Source organism: Sus scrofa, chromosome 6, assembly GCF_000003025.6.
Source record: "Sus scrofa isolate TJ Tabasco breed Duroc chromosome 6, Sscrofa11.1, whole genome shotgun sequence".
NCBI classification, from domain to species: Eukaryota; Metazoa; Chordata; class Mammalia; order Artiodactyla; family Suidae; genus Sus; species Sus scrofa.
The window spans coordinates 50,646,528-50,662,996 of NC_010448.4; the positions used below are offsets into that span (position 1 = coordinate 50,646,528).

At 42.4% G+C, this 16,469-nt stretch overlaps 1 protein-coding gene and 1 long non-coding RNA gene across 3 annotated transcripts in view; one reads left to right on the forward strand and one right to left on the reverse strand.

Moving 5' to 3' along the window:
* Positions 2,314-3,874, reverse strand: LOC110260998. Its single transcript, XR_002344676.1, has 2 exons — positions 3,284-3,874; positions 2,314-3,173 (listed from the first exon to the last, which is right to left on the reverse strand). It is a non-coding gene; the product is annotated as an uncharacterized LOC110260998 (long non-coding RNA).
* The window catches only part of ZNF283 (zinc finger protein 283), a 31,994-nt gene continuing 19,474 nt past the window's right edge, over positions 3,950-16,469 (forward strand). The window contains exons 1-2 of one of the 2 annotated variants that reach the window (XM_021094487.1): positions 3,950-4,107; positions 14,195-14,280. In XM_021094487.1, coding sequence (XP_020950146.1) covers positions 4,032-4,107; positions 14,195-14,280 — 162 coding nt within the window. In that variant the 5' untranslated portion in view covers positions 3,950-4,031. Of the gene's footprint in view, positions 4,623-14,194; positions 14,281-16,469 lie in introns of both variants that reach the window. The other variant, XM_013988663.2, reaches the window with a different exon arrangement.

A 16,469-nucleotide genomic window follows, 5' to 3' on the forward strand; every position in this document is an offset into this window, starting at 1 on the left:
AGCCTGCAGCTTGGATCTGATCCCTGGCCTGGGAACTCCATATGCTGCAGGACATCCAAAAAGGAGAAAACAACAACAACAACAACAACAAAACGTGAGAAATAAGTGTTGGCAAGGATGTGGGGAAAAGGGAACGCTCATACACTGTTGGTGGGAATATAAATTGCTGGAGCTACTATGGTAAACAGGGTGGAAATTCCTTAAAAATTAGGAATAGAACTACCATATGATCCAGCTATTCTACTCCTGAGTATTTATCTAAAGAACATGAAAACACTAATTCAGAAAGATATATGTACCCCATGTTCATCTTAGTATTATTCACAATAGCTAAGATATGGAAACAACCCAAGTGCCCACCAAGGGATAAATGGATAAAAAAGATGTGTGATATACACACACATGAATTATCATTCCGCCATAAAAAAGATGGAGTTCTGCAATTTGTGACAACATGTATGAACCTTGAGGATATGCTAAGTGAAATAAATTAGATGGAAAAAGTCAAATACCTTATGATTTCACTCATGTGTGGGATATAAAACAAACAAAAACAAAATAATGAACAAAGCAAACTAAATGTATATATAGAGAAAATAATGGTGGTTACCAGAGGGGAAAGGGTGGGCAGGAGGAGAGGTGAAATGGGTAAAGGGGGTATGTGGTTGAACCATACTGGCTCCATTTTGTCAGCTCCATCTCAGGCTCACAGTCCTACAGGAGCTCCTCCCCTTTAGCCTACTTATAAGGAATGTGCCGAAGCCAGATAAGTTCCCCATCAACTTTTACCTTTGCCTTTATCTGATATAAAAAACCTGGAAGACTGCCTTTTGCTGATGTATATGGTTAATGGTCATGAGACCCCCCCAGGGAGAGGAAAAATCCTCAGTTCCTGTTGGCACGGTAGTCAGCGTGTATTTTTATCTTTGGTCTCTTTAAGTTTCCCTGTACCCTTTTTGATGATGTGGAGTGCAGCTGTGAATATGTGTGGATTATCCACCATCTGATAGTTCCTGCCTGTATGTAAGTTACCCACAATAAATTTCATAGTTGCACTTTATGGAGTTGCTGCCTTCATTTTTCAGTCTCAAAGTTCATTTTCAGAGGGTACTATTCAATATCTCTGCTTCCCAACAGGTGCTCAACTGTATAGTCATGGATGGAAGCTAAATTTTTAGTGGTAAGCATGCCATAGATAATACAGAAGTTGAAATTTAATGTTGTACACACCTGATACTTCTATAATGTTATACATCAGTGTTGCCTCAGTCAGAAAAAGAAAGAAAATAATGGCCCCAAACTCCCCAAATCTGGGGAAATAAATGACATCTAGATTCAAAAAGCTGTATAGACTCCAAAAAGAATGAATCCAAAGTAGTGCACAATGAGACAGATTATCAAAAGTCAAAGACAGAGAATTTTGAAAGCAATAAGAGCAATTTGTCATGTACAAGGGGACCCCTGTAAGACTCTCAGCAGATGTCTTGCAGGCTAGAGGGAGTGAGATAATATATTCAACTTGCTAAAAGAATAAACTGCCAATTCAGAATGATGTATCTGACAAAACTATCCTTTGAAAGTAAAAGAGAAATAAACTTTCCTAGAGAAACAAGGCTGAAGGAGTTTATCATCACTAGACCTGTCTTACAAGAAATGCTAAAGGAAGTTCTTCATGCTGAAATGATAAAAGAATGCTAAAGAGCAACATGAAAGAATACGAAAGTATAAATCACTGGAAACTGTAAATACAGACAAATGCAGAATTCTATAATTCTGCAGTGATGGTGCATAAATCACTTTTAATTCTGAAATAGAGGTTAAAATGTAGAAGTACAAACATAACTATAATGCTGTGGGCACAGCCAAAAAAAATTGTAACTACAAAATGTTAGTAGATATACAGTATAAAAACACAACACCTGAGGGGAGAAATAAAAATGTAAGTATTTGTATATGATTGAAGTTAAGTTGTTATCAGCTTAATATACTTGTTATGACTATAAGATGTTTTAGGTAAGTACCATGGTAACCACAAAGAAAATGCCTAATGAAGAGACACAAAAGAAAATGAGAAAGGAATTAAAGTACATCACCAAACACACACACACACACACACACACACACACACACACACACACACCAATGAAACAAAGACAGGAAGAAGGGAAAGGAGTGACAAAAAAGTTGTAAGACAAACAGAAAAAAGTTAACAAAATAACAAAATTGTTAATAGCAAGTCCTTCCCTATTATTACTTTAGAGGTAAATGGACTAAACTTCCCCGTCAAAAAACATAGACTGGTTAAATTAATAATTTAAAAGATCCAACTATATTTTATTTACAAGAGACTCACTTTAAGGACATGCAGAAGCTGAAAGTGTGGGAGAAGCATACCATGCAAATGGTAACCCAAAGAAAGCAGGAGTGGCCATACTTTTATTACATGAAATAGACCTTGTCAGAAATTCAAGTGGGGCGTAAAAATACCAAGTGAAAACACCTGAAAGCCTACTGCTTTGTGATAATGATTCTCGGTATTTCTTAGTATCTTCTAACACATATACATGTAAATAACAGATATATGTATTTTACGCATTTAACAGGCTTTTTTTCTTACATCACCTATCAGTTTCTCCTCTGTACATATTTACCTTCACAAGCTCCTACACTACCCTTGTGTAGAACACTTAAAAATATGATATGCATATCCCATGACTTTTTCCATGTTCATACAATCATACGAGGACAGTTATTCAATTGCTATATTTAAATTTTTTAAATTTCATCAAAGATAAATTATAATTACTGAAGAATATATTTTAAAAGTATATAATTGTGTAAATACAATCCAGCTTAAGAAAGAATACACGAATAACTTTGAATCAGCTTGCAAATTTATCTCTTCATCTTCCTGGTTTCTTGTAGTTTCCACATTCCTGAATTTTATTTATCATATCTTTGTTTTTTATTATGAACCACTTATGCAAAAAATGTTTTGCCTCTTTTTAAAATTTTATGAATGGATCTAAAATGTATGTATTTTCTATGGCTCTTTGCTTATCATATTTGTTAAATTCAGTAATTTTCACTGCTGTGCATTATCCCACTGTAGATATACTCCACAAGATGAATGTGTCTTGCTTTTTCAATCCAAGCTGGAGGATGGTGATCCACTTTCACAGTCACCATGGTATGCACACAAAAGAAAAGCCAGTTAGAAAAAAACAGCTTACAAATATTTTCATCTTCAATTACATTAACAGAAACACACAAAGCCACAGACCTCCTCAAGTCTCAGTCCTACAGAGACCTTCTCACAGGTCCCCCTGTTCACAATGTCCATTCGCGACCACTTTTCGTTGCTTTCCAGCAATGGTGTATAACCTCTAATAAAAACTGCCTCATATCTAACAAAACAAAGATTCAAATTTGTAAAAACTGTCCTGCGAATATAAACAACTGTACACAGGGTTCCAGACCCCGAATCGGATCCACAAGCTCACCCAAAGCAAGACACCTTCATCTTTTCAACTGCCAGACCTTGCTCCAGTCTCTTGTACACAGGTAAGCTCGTGGCACCACTCAGGGTCACTTCCATGGATTTTATCCCGGATACCCCCGCTCACTGAGGCCTAAGTCCCTAGTCATCCCCGCCCCCATTCCCACCTCCACCCGTTCTGGACTCCCGAATGCGTTCCTCAGTCTTCTTTGAGAACGTCTTAATTCACCCTCAGCCACACCAAAGTCAAGTGAGCCACAGGGTCGCCCAAGACCCGAACTAATCCCTCCAGCAAAGACCGCGCAGCAGAGATCCGCTTGCGCTTCGGAAAACATTGCCTCTGAGAGGCGGAGCAGAGTTGCATGTCGGGAGCATTCTGAAGGTCCAGGTTCCCAGCTTTCGGGGTTTGCCTGCCGAGGACTACATTTCCCAGAAATCTCCGGGCACAGGTCTTCTCGGGGCGGGGCGAGTTTGCCTGAGAAGAGCGCTTAGAAGCGCCGAGCCTCTGAGGATTTTCCGGCTCTTATTTCCCATGAGCCTCTGGGCCCAAACCAACCTCTGTTTCTGCGTCCCTTTCCCGTGTCTTCAAGGTTTTTGGACTCTGCGCGGTGAGTTGGTCGTGTCCCTGGAAGTAGTCAGCGCCAGGTGGGGGTGGGAGGGCTCAGTTGACTTCAGAGCGGGATCAAAACCTGCAGGAAGGGTGGGCGTGACACCGCGAGGCGCTAGAAGTGAGAAGGCCCCGGGCGCGGATAGGGCGTGTCGTGCCTGGATCCTCAAGCCCGTGTTTGAGCGAGCGGCTGAGAGGTTGTGTGTGACAGACGGCGTTACAAGGCCGGGGGGGATGTCTCTGTAACGGTGTCTGCGGCTGGGGATGTGTGATGGGATGATGAAAAGCGTGGCCTTGTTTGTCGGTGTGGTTTGCTTTGGCCCGAGGCTCTGGGTTCCCTCTAGACTCTGTTAGGGGTTGCTAAAGTTAAGTGACCGTAAGACAGGAAGTCCTGTAGGAAGCCCTAGAATGTACGTCCAGCAGGAAGGCACAGATCTAGTATTGGGATGAAAATTTGACATCTAGAAGAGTCCTCGTGGCAGCCTTCTGGGAAGACATGGTGCGGAGGTCTCAAAGGTAGGAAAAATTACCTCCTTGAGGGCCTGCTCCATGTTTCAGAGTCTTTACCACCAGACCTCTGCTCCCAAGAATTGCTGTCAATTCCAGCTTCCCTTTTTCCTCCTCATTTTTTTTTGTTAGAAATTGAAGTATAGTTGATATAAATGGTGTGTGAATTTCTGCTGTACAGCAAAGTGACTCAGTTATATATATCTTTACATATGCATTCCTCTTCATATTCTTTTCCATTATGATTTATTTCAGGGTATTGATTATAGTTCCCTGTGTTCTACAGTAGGACCTCGTTGTTTATCCATCCTTTGTATAGTAGTTTGCATCTGCTAACCCTAGACTCCCACTCCATCCCTCCCCTCCCCCTTCTCCCTTTAGGCAAACACAAGTCTGTTCTCTGTGAGTCTGCTTCTGTTTTGTAGATAGGTTCATTTGTGTCATATTTTAGTTCCACATGTAAGTGATATCATAGGGTATTTTTGTTTTTCTTCCTTTACTTAGTATGATAATCTAATTCCATCCATATTTCCAGCTTCCCTTTTAATTCCGTTTGTTTACATGTGGATGAAGGCAGATGTGGCCCTGGAGAGTGTCTTGTTTATGTTTTGTTTTGCTTGTTTTTAATTAAGTCTGTTGGTGTTCCAAGAAATACTGATGTCTTAGGATTCCCCGAAACCCCCACCCCCTGGCCCTGGCATTGCTGTGGGGTTTCAGAGAAGGACCCTGAGGGGGAGGAGGAAAGAACTGTTGCATAGTAAAGTATCAGGGTTCAGATGAATTTGTGTTTTCTTTTTATTCAGACAGTTGCTTTGTTTTTACCTTTGGTTTTTAGATCATAAGAATATTTGCTTTCTTTGGCCTGAAATATCTTGACTAGTAGTGTCTATTGTGGGTCTTCCTTCTGGCAAATGACCCACCATGCTGGTGCATCACTCTTCCCAGAGGCCCCCATTGCCCTTTTCCTCAGTTAGTAGCCATCTGTTCCTATGGCAAATTGTTCAGATTCTCCAGTACGTTCTCCCTTTCTGAGCATCCTGATAGTTTAGAAATACATCTCCTAGAAATTAATGTTAGAAATTTACTTTATTTTTATTTATTTATTTATTTATTTTGTCTTTTTAGGGCGGCACCCATGGCATATGGGAGTTCCCAGGCTAGGGGTCGAATCAGAGCTGTAGTAGCCTGCCTGCGCCACAGCCACAGCAACATCAGATCTGAGCCGTATCTGTGACCTACACCACAGCTCATGGCAACACTGGATCCTTAACCCACTGAGTGAGGTCAGGTAGTGAACCTGTGCCCTCAGCGGATACTAGTCAGATTCATTTCTGCTGAACCATGAAGGGAACTCCTAGAGCTTTATTTTAGACTATGATTATTTGAAGAGATTAGCATTTAGGTTGTATTTAAGACAAATTTTTGTTTGTTTTTATGGCCGTACCTGTGGCCTATGGAAGTTCCCCGGGCCAGGGATTGAATCTAAGCTGCAGCTGAGACCTTTGTCACAGCCGTGGTAACGCCAAATCCTTTTAACTCAGTGGGGATCAAACCTGCACCTCCAGTGACCTGAGCCGCTGCAGTAGGATTCTTAACCCATTGTGCCATAGCAGGAACTCTGACAGATATTTTGTCTTTTCCACAGTCATGATTTTAAAAGCAAGGCAAGGTAGGAGGGGATTGATTATTTAATAAATTACAGTGCTGTGAGGCTTTTTAGGGCAGGAGTATGATCGAGCTTTGAGCACAGGAATTTGCAGTTTGCACCTACAAGGGTGGAGACATTCAGATGATTTTCAGGTAGAAATCTAGCATTGCTAAACATGAGTTGTTTCAGGTCCAATTCTCTGTGGGTTGTGAGAGGCAGTACTGTGTTGTGGTTAAGAGTGAGGCTCTGAATCTAGAGCATCTGGTATAGTGGGTTAAGGATCTGGTTTCTGCAGCTGTGGTGTAGGTTGCAGATGTGGCCCACCTTTGATCCCTGGCCTGGGAATTTCTATAGCCTGCCTGGGAAAAAAAAAAAAAAAAAAAGCTGTATTTTTATTCTTTTTTTTGTTTTGTTTCCCCTATGGGCATGTTTGTCTGGTTTTGTTTTTGCAGAATGAAATCACAGTAATTGGTTGAGGACTCTCTAGCTTTTGGCTTGAAAAAGAAATTCAACTCAGATTTAGGTTTGACTTTAATCTTGAATGGGTAGAAAGAAGAGCACTAGGGGATTGCTTTCTTAATTTACAGCTTTTAGAAAAAGAGAAATACCATCTAAAAATTAATGACCAGAGCACCAAGGACAGTCTTTCAGAATTAGATTATTTTAAACTTTATTTCCACAGAGAATAGCAATAATCTCTACTCTATGGCTGTCTTTAAAAAATCTATCTGGGGAGTTCCCATCATGGCTCAGTGGAAACAAATCCAACTAGTATCCATGAGGATGCAGGTTCTATCCCTGGCCTCGCTCAGTGGATTAAGGATCCAGCGTTGCCGTGAGCTGTGGCATAGGCTGGCGGCTACAGCTCCAGTTCACCCCCTAGTCTGGGAACCTCCATATGCATCGGGTGCAGCTCTAAAAAAGCAAATAAATAAATAAATAAACAAGAAAGAAAAGAAAAAATCTATTCTACAAGTAATGTTTCCGGGATAGGTATTAGTTACCAGATGTTGAGTAAGAAGACTATAGTTATAAATATTAAACCACCATGCATGGAAGAACAAGATTGAGCCTCTTGGTTAATGTTCTGAGCTTGATATCTAATTGGGTCATATTTTCTGAGCCGGCTTTATAATGCTAAATCCTGTCTCTCTATCTGCAGCTTCTGGGAGGAGGTGATATTTCCTCTGTATCTTTCTGAGAACCTGTTTTGCTCATCTTGTTATTTAGGAAGAATAGCGGCATCAACTATAAATTTTAGTTAGCATTAAAAGTAAGCTGGCCTAGGAGTTGCCGCTGAGGTGCGGTGGGTTAATGATCCAGCTTGTCTGTGTGTTATTGCCAGTTTGATCCTCGATCCCGTGCAGTGGATTAAGAATCTGGTGTTGCTGCAGCTGTGGTGTAGGTTTCAGATGCAGCTTGGTTTTACACCCTGGCCCAAGAACTTCCATATGCCACAGGAGCGGCTGAAAAAGGGAGGAAGAAAAAGTAAGCCGGCCTAAGCAGCACAGATTCTATTATGAGAAAAATGGAAAGAATGGCATTAATTCTCTTTATTATAATGGGCTAAGGGACAGTAGTCATCTTTGTCTTGAGTAATAATGGATAAAACTTAAGCAGTTGTAAACCATTCAGTATTTTATATAGATTTTCCCAATATTCAGTGCAACCAACTGTGGTGTACATTATTCTTATCCCTCTTTTATTGACAAGGAAATAGAAGTGTTGAGAAATTGGTACCCATCAAGCTCAGATTTATATCCTGAAAGTCTCACACCAGAGCCTTTATCTCGATTTCAGTATACTTCCCACATTACATATCTTTACAAACCTGTCTGTCTCACTAAGAAATTGACTATGCATGTCTTTCTTCACCAATTAATATGGTCCATTGCCATCATAACTAATGAGGGTATAGTAAGCCATAATTTATTAAACTCTTTGCCTGCTAGTATTACATAGTTTCTAATTCATGGTTATCATAAGTTATTTTTGGTTGAATATCTTTGTGTGTACATCTTGTGTACTTCTCTAGGTATTTAAGGATTCATTTCTAGAAATGGAATTTGGGGTAAACATTTGATCCAAATGTAAGACCCTGAGATAGTGTACTGCTTGGGTGGTGATAGAATAACTAAAATACATAATTGTTACCTTTCAGACAAGAAAGATGAAATAATCATAGAAATAAGTTTAAGGCAGCCAGTAAGAAAAGCCGATAAGGCAATTCAGGTGCCAGTCTTAAGGACTCATAGGGGAGTTCCTGTCATGGCTCAATGATTAATGAATCCAACTAGGAACCATGAGGTTGCGGGTTCGATGCCTGGCCTTCCTCAGTGGGTTGAGGACCCGGTGTTGTTGTGAGCTGCGGTGTAGGTTGCAGACGCGGCTCGGATCCCTCGTTTTGCTGTGTCTCTGGCACAGGCCGGCAGCTACAGCTCCGATTAGACCCCTAGCCTGGGAATCTCCATATGCCGCAGGAGCAGCCCTAGAAAAGGCAAAAAGAAAAAAACAAAAACAAAAACAAACAAAAAAAAACCTTTGTAGGAAGCTAACTATATGCAGTACTGTTGGGTCATGACCAACTTTGTGGAGGCACATGGAGTTTATCCTGTGAGTTTTATGCCTTAGGGTTTTTATCCTGCTAATGTTAGTTACAAGTGAGGTACAGTATTAGGTGATTCAGCAGTTATCCGAGGGTGTATCATGTCTAAAAAGACAGGTCCAGATGAAAAATAAACCCATATGGAGCTGAGTGATGAGTGGATGGAGGGGCTGGTGGCCATGGGGCTGGAGCGAGCATGGGTTCAGCAACCTTACCTGTCCCCATTCACCAGTGGTGATTGGCAGCATGTCAGGCCGAGAGAGCTGCCGTCGGAGGAACATGGCTCAGAAACTAATCACAGGAGTTCCCGTCATGGCTCAATGGTTAACAAATCTGACTAGACCATGAGGCTGCAGGTTCAATCCCTGGCTTCGATCAGTGGGTTAAGGATCCGGGGTTGCCATGAGCTGTGGTGTGGGTCACAGACACAGCTCGTATCCTGCGTTGCTGTGATTCTGGCGTAGGCTTGGCAGCTACAGCTCCGATTAGACTCCTAGCCTGGGAACCTCCATATGCTGCAGGAGCAGCCCTAGAAAAGGCACAAAGACAAAAAAAAAAAAAAAAAAAAAAGAAAGAAAGAAAGAAAGAAACTAATCACAGCCAAGTGCCTGTGCTTTGTTCCACTGGCTGCGGATTTTATGGAGACCTTTGTAGAAATGGCCTGTGTTCAGCATGCTGTAAAGACATCTTCAAGGACAGAATAGTGGTAATGGTGGGGTAAGCCCATCGGCACCTTCTGTCAGTAGTCTGTCTGGGGCTTTATCAGCTCAGTCAGCATTAGCCTCTGCCTCTTCATCTATGTGGCCGAGCCCTGTATCAAAGCAGTCACTTTTATCAGAATCTGTAGCGCCATCCCAAGTGGACAGCGCATCTGGACAAAGCACTACCTGAAACAGAAGATCTTCGAGGTTTGGTATCAGAAGCATCACAGCAGCCATCTAAAGAGCAAAGCAAGTGTCCTGAAAAACCAGATCAAACAAAGAATCTCTGTTTCATGTGTGGGAAGAAAGTGGGACTTTTTTTTTTTTTTTTGGTCTTTGTGCCTTTTCTAGGGCCGCTCCTGCAGCATATGGAGGTTCCCAGGCTAGGGGTCTAATCCACCAGCCTACGCCACAGTTCACAGCAACGTGGGATCCAAGCTGAGTCTGCAACGCACACCACAGCTCATGGAAGCACCAGATCCTTAATCCACTGAGTGAGGCCAGGGATCGAACCCGCAACCTCATGGTTCCTGGTCAGATTCGTTAACCACTGTGCCACGACAGGAACTCCGAGAGTGGGACGTTAATGCTGGTATGGAATCTTTTGCTGTGGTGTGCACCATTATCAGATGTACACAATTGCTCTTACCATTACAAAGCTGATGCTGCTAAGAAAATCAGAAAGGAAAATCCAGTAGTTGTTGGTGAAAAGATCCCGAAGGTAACTCCTGCTAGAATACAAAATCCTTTGACCATCTGCAAACTAAATATTGACTTGAGGTTTTAGTAATTGAGAATGTGGAGCACTGCATCTTGGATAGACCTCATGCATGTCATCAGCAGAATAGATTTTTGTTTTTGTTTTGAAAATGACTCTGAACATTTATTTCCATTGCAGTTTCTGTGGCTGAAAAGACTTAAGTAAATTTTACAAGTATTATCCTTTTAAGATCATTAAAAATGTTTTTTTTTGGGGGGGGGAGTTCCCGTTGTGGCGCATTGGTTAACGAATCCGAATAGGAACTATGAGGTTGCGGGTTTGGTCCCTGCCCTTGCTCAGTGGGTTAAGGATCTGGCGTTGCCGTGAGCTGTGGTGTAGATTGCAGATGCGGCTTGAATCCCGTGTTGCTGTGGCTCTGGCGTAGGCCGGTGGCTACAGCTCCGATTCGACCCCTAGCCTGGGAACCTCCATATGTCGTGGGAGCGGCCCAAGAAATGGCAAAAAGACAAAAAAAAAAAGTTTTGTTTTTTTTTTTTTTTTTTTTTTTTTTCCTTTTTTGGGGCCACACCCATGGCATATGGAAGTTCCCAGGCTAGGGGTTGAATTGGAGCTACAGCTGCTGGCCTATGCCACGGCCACAGTAATGCCAGATCTGAGCCTTGTCTGAGACTTATATCACAGCTCATGGCAATGCCAGATCCTTAACCCACTGAGTGAGGCCAGGGATCGAACCGCATCCTCATGGATCCTAGTCAGGTTTGTTACTGTTGATCCACAATGGGAACTCCAAAATCATTTTAATTTTAGTTGAGTGCAAAGGGCTTTTATAACAAATGTGGGAGTTCCCGTGTGGAACAGTGAAAATAAATCTGACTAGTATCCATGAGGATGCAGGTTCAATCCCTGGCCTAGCTCAGTGGGTCGGGGATCAGGCATTGCCATGAGCTATTGTGTAGGTTGCAAAAGCAGCTGGAATCTTGCATTGCTGTGGCTGTGGCATTGGCCAGCAGCTGTAGCTCCGATTTGATCCCTAGCCTGGGGAGTTCCATATGTCATAGGTGCAACCCTAAAAAGAAAAAAAAAAAAAAGTGGTGAAATTTTGGAGGGTTGCAATTTTCCAGTATTAAACATTCATATATCAGATTTCTCTGGTGGCTCAGCGGATTAAGGATCTGACGTTATCACTGCTAGGTATAGGTTCGATCCGTGGCCTGGGAACTCCTGCATGCTGTGGACACAGGCCATCCTCCCCTCCCATGCATGCATTAATCTTGCAGTTTATTTTCTCACTGTGTATGTAAATATTGCTTTTCTCTACAACATGATTTCTCTTTTGATAATGCCCTTTAGGGCATGACTAGTTATCGATAACTGAATGTATCTCAAATCATTCTGGCCACTTCTGTTTTTCACTAACAGAGGTTATACATGTGTTAGCATATAGTTTCTTTGCACCTACTATTTATGTCTGAATCATTTGTCACAGGAGAGTGTGTGCTGGCAAGATTCTAAGTTTTTGTGTTTTTAAATTTTTTTGAGCAAGGGAAGGAGAAGCTGTGCACTTCATTGCTGACTGCATTTTCTTTCAGATTGTGTTCACCGGTCTGCATGTATATGGTATGAAGAATGATCTGAAGTAATTGTTCTGTATTCATGATTATCCACCAGTCTTTCATTAAATAAAAAATAAAACCATAAAAAAATAAATAAACCCATTGTCAAAAGATGTGAAAAGAAGCAGGAAGTATACCCATGACATTTCTTGGGGGAACTTCAGCCATTTTTTCTAGATAGGACCTGAGCATACATAGAAATCATATAGTTAGTATAATGCATGGCTGTGGTCAAAACAATTAGGCAGAATACCCTAAACAAAAAGAACATTTTGATCTCAATAAGAATATATTACATTATTGTATATAGATGTGTAACTTCAGACATTTTTTTGGTCTGTTGATGTCTGTCAGTCTTTCTGTATTGATATATGTGTATATGTAATTTATAATGATACTTTATAATGATACTGTAACTTTTCTTTCTTCTTTCTTTTCTTTCTTTTCTTTCCTTCCTTCCTCCCTCCCTCCCTCCCTCCCTTCCTTCCTTCCTTCCTTCCTTCCTTCCTTCCTTCCTTCCTTCCTTCCTTTCTTCTTTCTTTCTTTCCTTCCTTCTTTCTTTCTTTCTTTCTTTCTTTCTTTCTTTCTTTCTTTCCTTCCTTCCTTCCTTCCTTCCTTCCTTCCTTCCTTCCTTCCTTCCTTCCTTCTTTCCTCCTTCCTTCTTTTCTTTTCTTTCTTCAGCTGCACTTATGGCATGTAGAAGTTCCCAGGCCAGGGATTGAACTTGACAACACCAGATCCTTAACCACTAGGCCACCAGGGAACTCCATCTTTTTTTTTAAATGGAACTCCATTCTAATTTACAATGTTGTTAGTTTCAATTGTCAATGAAGTGATTCAGTTATATATACATTTTTATATATATATACTCTTTTTCAGATTCTTTCATAGGTTTTTACAATATAACGAGCATAATTCCCTGTGCTACATAGTAGGTCCTTGTTGTTTACCTATTTCTTTCTTTTTCTTTTTCTTTTTTTTTTTTTTGTATCTTCTAGGGCCGCACCTGTGGCATATGGAGGTTCCCAGGCTAGGTGTCTAATCGGAGCTACAGCTGCCAGCCTCCACCACAACTCACAGCAACACGGGATCTGAGCTGCGTCTGCGACCTACACCACAGCTCACAGCAATGCTAGATCCTTCCCATTGAGAGGCCAGGGATCAAACCCGAAACCTCATGGTTCCTAGTCAGATTCGTTAACCACCAAGCCACGATGGGAACTCCAGTTTACCTATTTCATGTATAGTAATGTGTATATGTTAATCCCAAATTCCTAATATAGCTCCCTCTGTATACCTGTTCTTTCTGTTGACAATATATCTTGATTATTTTCCCCAACTTAGCATAGTTTCATGATGTTGCCCTGCATGGATATTCTGAATGGATTAAGAAGTCAGCTTTCGGGAGTTCCCGTCGTGGCTCAGTGGTTAATGAATACAACTAGAAACCGTGAGGTTGTGGGTGCGATCCCTGGCCTTGCTCAGTGGGTTAAGGATCCAACGTTGCCATGAGCTGTGGTGTAGGTTGCAGACGAGGCTCAGATCCCGAGTTGCTGTGGCTCTGGCGTAGGCCAGCGGCTACAGCTCTGATTCGACCCCTAGCCTGGGAACCTCCATATGTCGTGGGAGCAGCCCAAGAAATGGCAAAAAGACAAAAAAAAAAAAAAAAAAAAAGTCAGTTTTTGGGCTCAGGCAGTTGTCTGAGCAGTTTAGACATCCTGCTGCCCCTGTGTGTTGACCAACTCTTTTCAGCCCTGAGCTCCTGGAGGATGTCTTGGCTTGGACCATGTAGCCCCTTCCTCAGCCCTGAGAAGTAGGAATGGAGGGAGCAGCATCTGATCTGGGCAGGACTGAATAGTCCAACCTCAAGCCTCTATCAGCACCCCCAGAGTTGGGCAATACCAGGGTTTGAGGTGAGAGTGTGGATTCCATAGAAGGTGTATGGGACATGGGGTGGAAATAAAAGCTACATTAGCTTAAGTCAGAACAGGGTCACTGAAGCACCTCTGGTCTAAAGCTTCTTCTTTTTTTTCTTTTTAAGGCCACATCCACGGCATATGGAGGTTCCCAGGTTAGGGGTCGAATCGGTGCTGCAGCTGCTGACCTACACACAGCCCCAGCAGTGCAGATCCAAGCGATATTTGCCACCTACACCACAGCTCTCCGCAACGAGGGATCCTTGACCCACTAAGCAAGGCCAGGGATTGAATCTCTGCATCTTTGTGGATGCTAGTCAGGTTCTTACCTGCTGAGCTACAACGGGAAGTCCTAAAGCTTCTTTTTCCTTCCACAGCTCTGGCTTTTCTGGACGCTGCTTCAGCAATAGAGGAACCCTATGGAACATTGATCAGTTCCTCCAGTTCTAGAACCATGACTGACGTAAGTTGGTATTTCTCTCTCCTTGAAATGTGATTTCTTTTTTTTTTAGGTCACATGAATCTTTTTCTGAATTATCCTAAAGCTTTCCGCTAAACAGAACCCCACCCCCAAACCTGCTTCTTAGTTCCTCCGATTCTAGTGAAGGCAGATGCCAAATAGCCCCGAGTCTTCCCTCAGTGTCTTTTCCAATCAGTGCCATCATATTCATCAAACACACTACTGTGGCTCAGTCTTCTGCCAAGAGCAGTGAAGGAATGGAGGCTTTTGAAGGAAATACTTGACCGTCTGTCACAGAATAATGCAAAAAAATATAGTGAAAAATCAGCACACTTGTATTTATATCCAGGGAAAACCAACAGTAGATGGAGTTCATCTTTCAAAGGCACAAAGAGGATTCATATAAGTGGAGGAGGAAAGAGGAGAGAATGAGACTGCAGACATTTGGGAAGCAACAGTTTTCCTTTTTAGGCTAAGATGCTGATTAGCAGGCAACGAATACAGAAGCCACTCAGGATACTCTGCCCTCAACCAGCTGGACGGTGCCCCAGAGAACAGTGTCAGCACTCTGTGTGTTCTCCAGAAGAGCTCCGGGGTTTGACTGGGATGTATCCACATCAGGCTGTCTTGAGTCTTGCCATTGTTACTGCTCCTGGCTTTGCTTGGCCAGGGCGGCCCCATTTCCCTGATTGGAATTTCTCATTCCCACGACAGGCCTGCGGTGTGATGACTTAGTGATGAGAGTCCCTTTGGACCACCCAGACAAACTTGCAGCTTCTTTATAGACCTGAGCTTTCCAGAGAAATAAGGTGGAATTTGGGATTTTTGGTCTTCGCCTCAGTTTGTAGGAGCTCACACGCTTTGCGAGCTTTCAGGGTTAGAGCAGGGAATGAGTGGGTCTTTTCCGGGGATTCTCTAATCAGTTAACCCCAGTGTCAAAGTCCATTTCGTTATTGACCAGGATGGACATCTCTGTCGTGCCTAATACTCTCTAGCAGTGTCCTCCCATCTGGGAACAAGGAAGGTGTTATGTATCTTTTTAGGGCTGCACCTGTGGCATATGGAAGTTCCCAGGCTAGGGGGCAAATCGGAGCTGTTGCTGCTGGCCTACACCACAGCCCCAGCAATGCCAGATCTGAGCCGCATCTGTGACCTACATTGCAGCTCACGGCAACGGCGGATCCTTAACTCACCTGAGTAAGGCCAGGGATCGAACCTCTGTCCTTACAGATACTAGTCAGGTTCGTTACTGTTGAGCCATGACAGGCACTCCAGTGATGCACATTCTTAAGTACTGGATGATCATATACTCCTAGAATCAAGAAAATCTTTAGAAGTTTTGCTCAAGCTAAATGTATGATAGTTATTAATCCTATATATCCACATGATGACCTGAATTACAGCTAATAAAGACATTTTATATATTCAATTCATCATCATAAGAAAAAATACTTAAGATGTAATCTTACAGAGTGATTCACTTGAGGCTTAATGATAATCCTTAACTTAATGGAAATCATTTTTCTAAAATAAAGAGATTTTATGGTACATTTGGGAAAAAGTGGAGGTTTTTTGTATTTCTTAAAGGGTATAGCAGTTTCTTAAAGATGATATAGCAGTTCACTTTTGTAAAGAATTTATGGGAGGTTGGAGTTCCCATAGTGGCTCAGTGGTTAACGAATCCGACTAGGAACCATGAGATTGCGGGTTCGATTCCTGGCTTTGCTCAGTGGGTTAAGGATCCGGGTTGCGCTTGGATCCCACATTGCTGTGGCTCTGGTGTAGGCTGGTGGCTATAGCTCTGATTAGACCCCTAGCCTGGGAACCTCTATATGCCATGGGAGCGGCCCTAGAAATGGCAAAAAGACCCCCCCAAAAAAAAATTTATGGGAGGTCCTGTTGTGGGTCACTGGTTAACAGACCCGACTAGCATCCATGAAGACGGGGTTCAATCCCTGCCCTCGCTCAGTGGGTTAAGGATCCAGTGTTTCTGTGAGCTGTGGTGTAGGTCAAAGGTGCGGCTCAGATCCCGTGTTCCAGTGGCTGTGGCATAGGCTGGTGGCTACAGCTCCATTATGACCCCTAGCCTGAGAACCTCCATATGCCACCATTGTGGCCCTAAAAGACCAAAAAAAAAAAGAATTTATAGAGTTCCCACCATGGTGCAGTGGGTTGAGAATCCAACTGCAGCG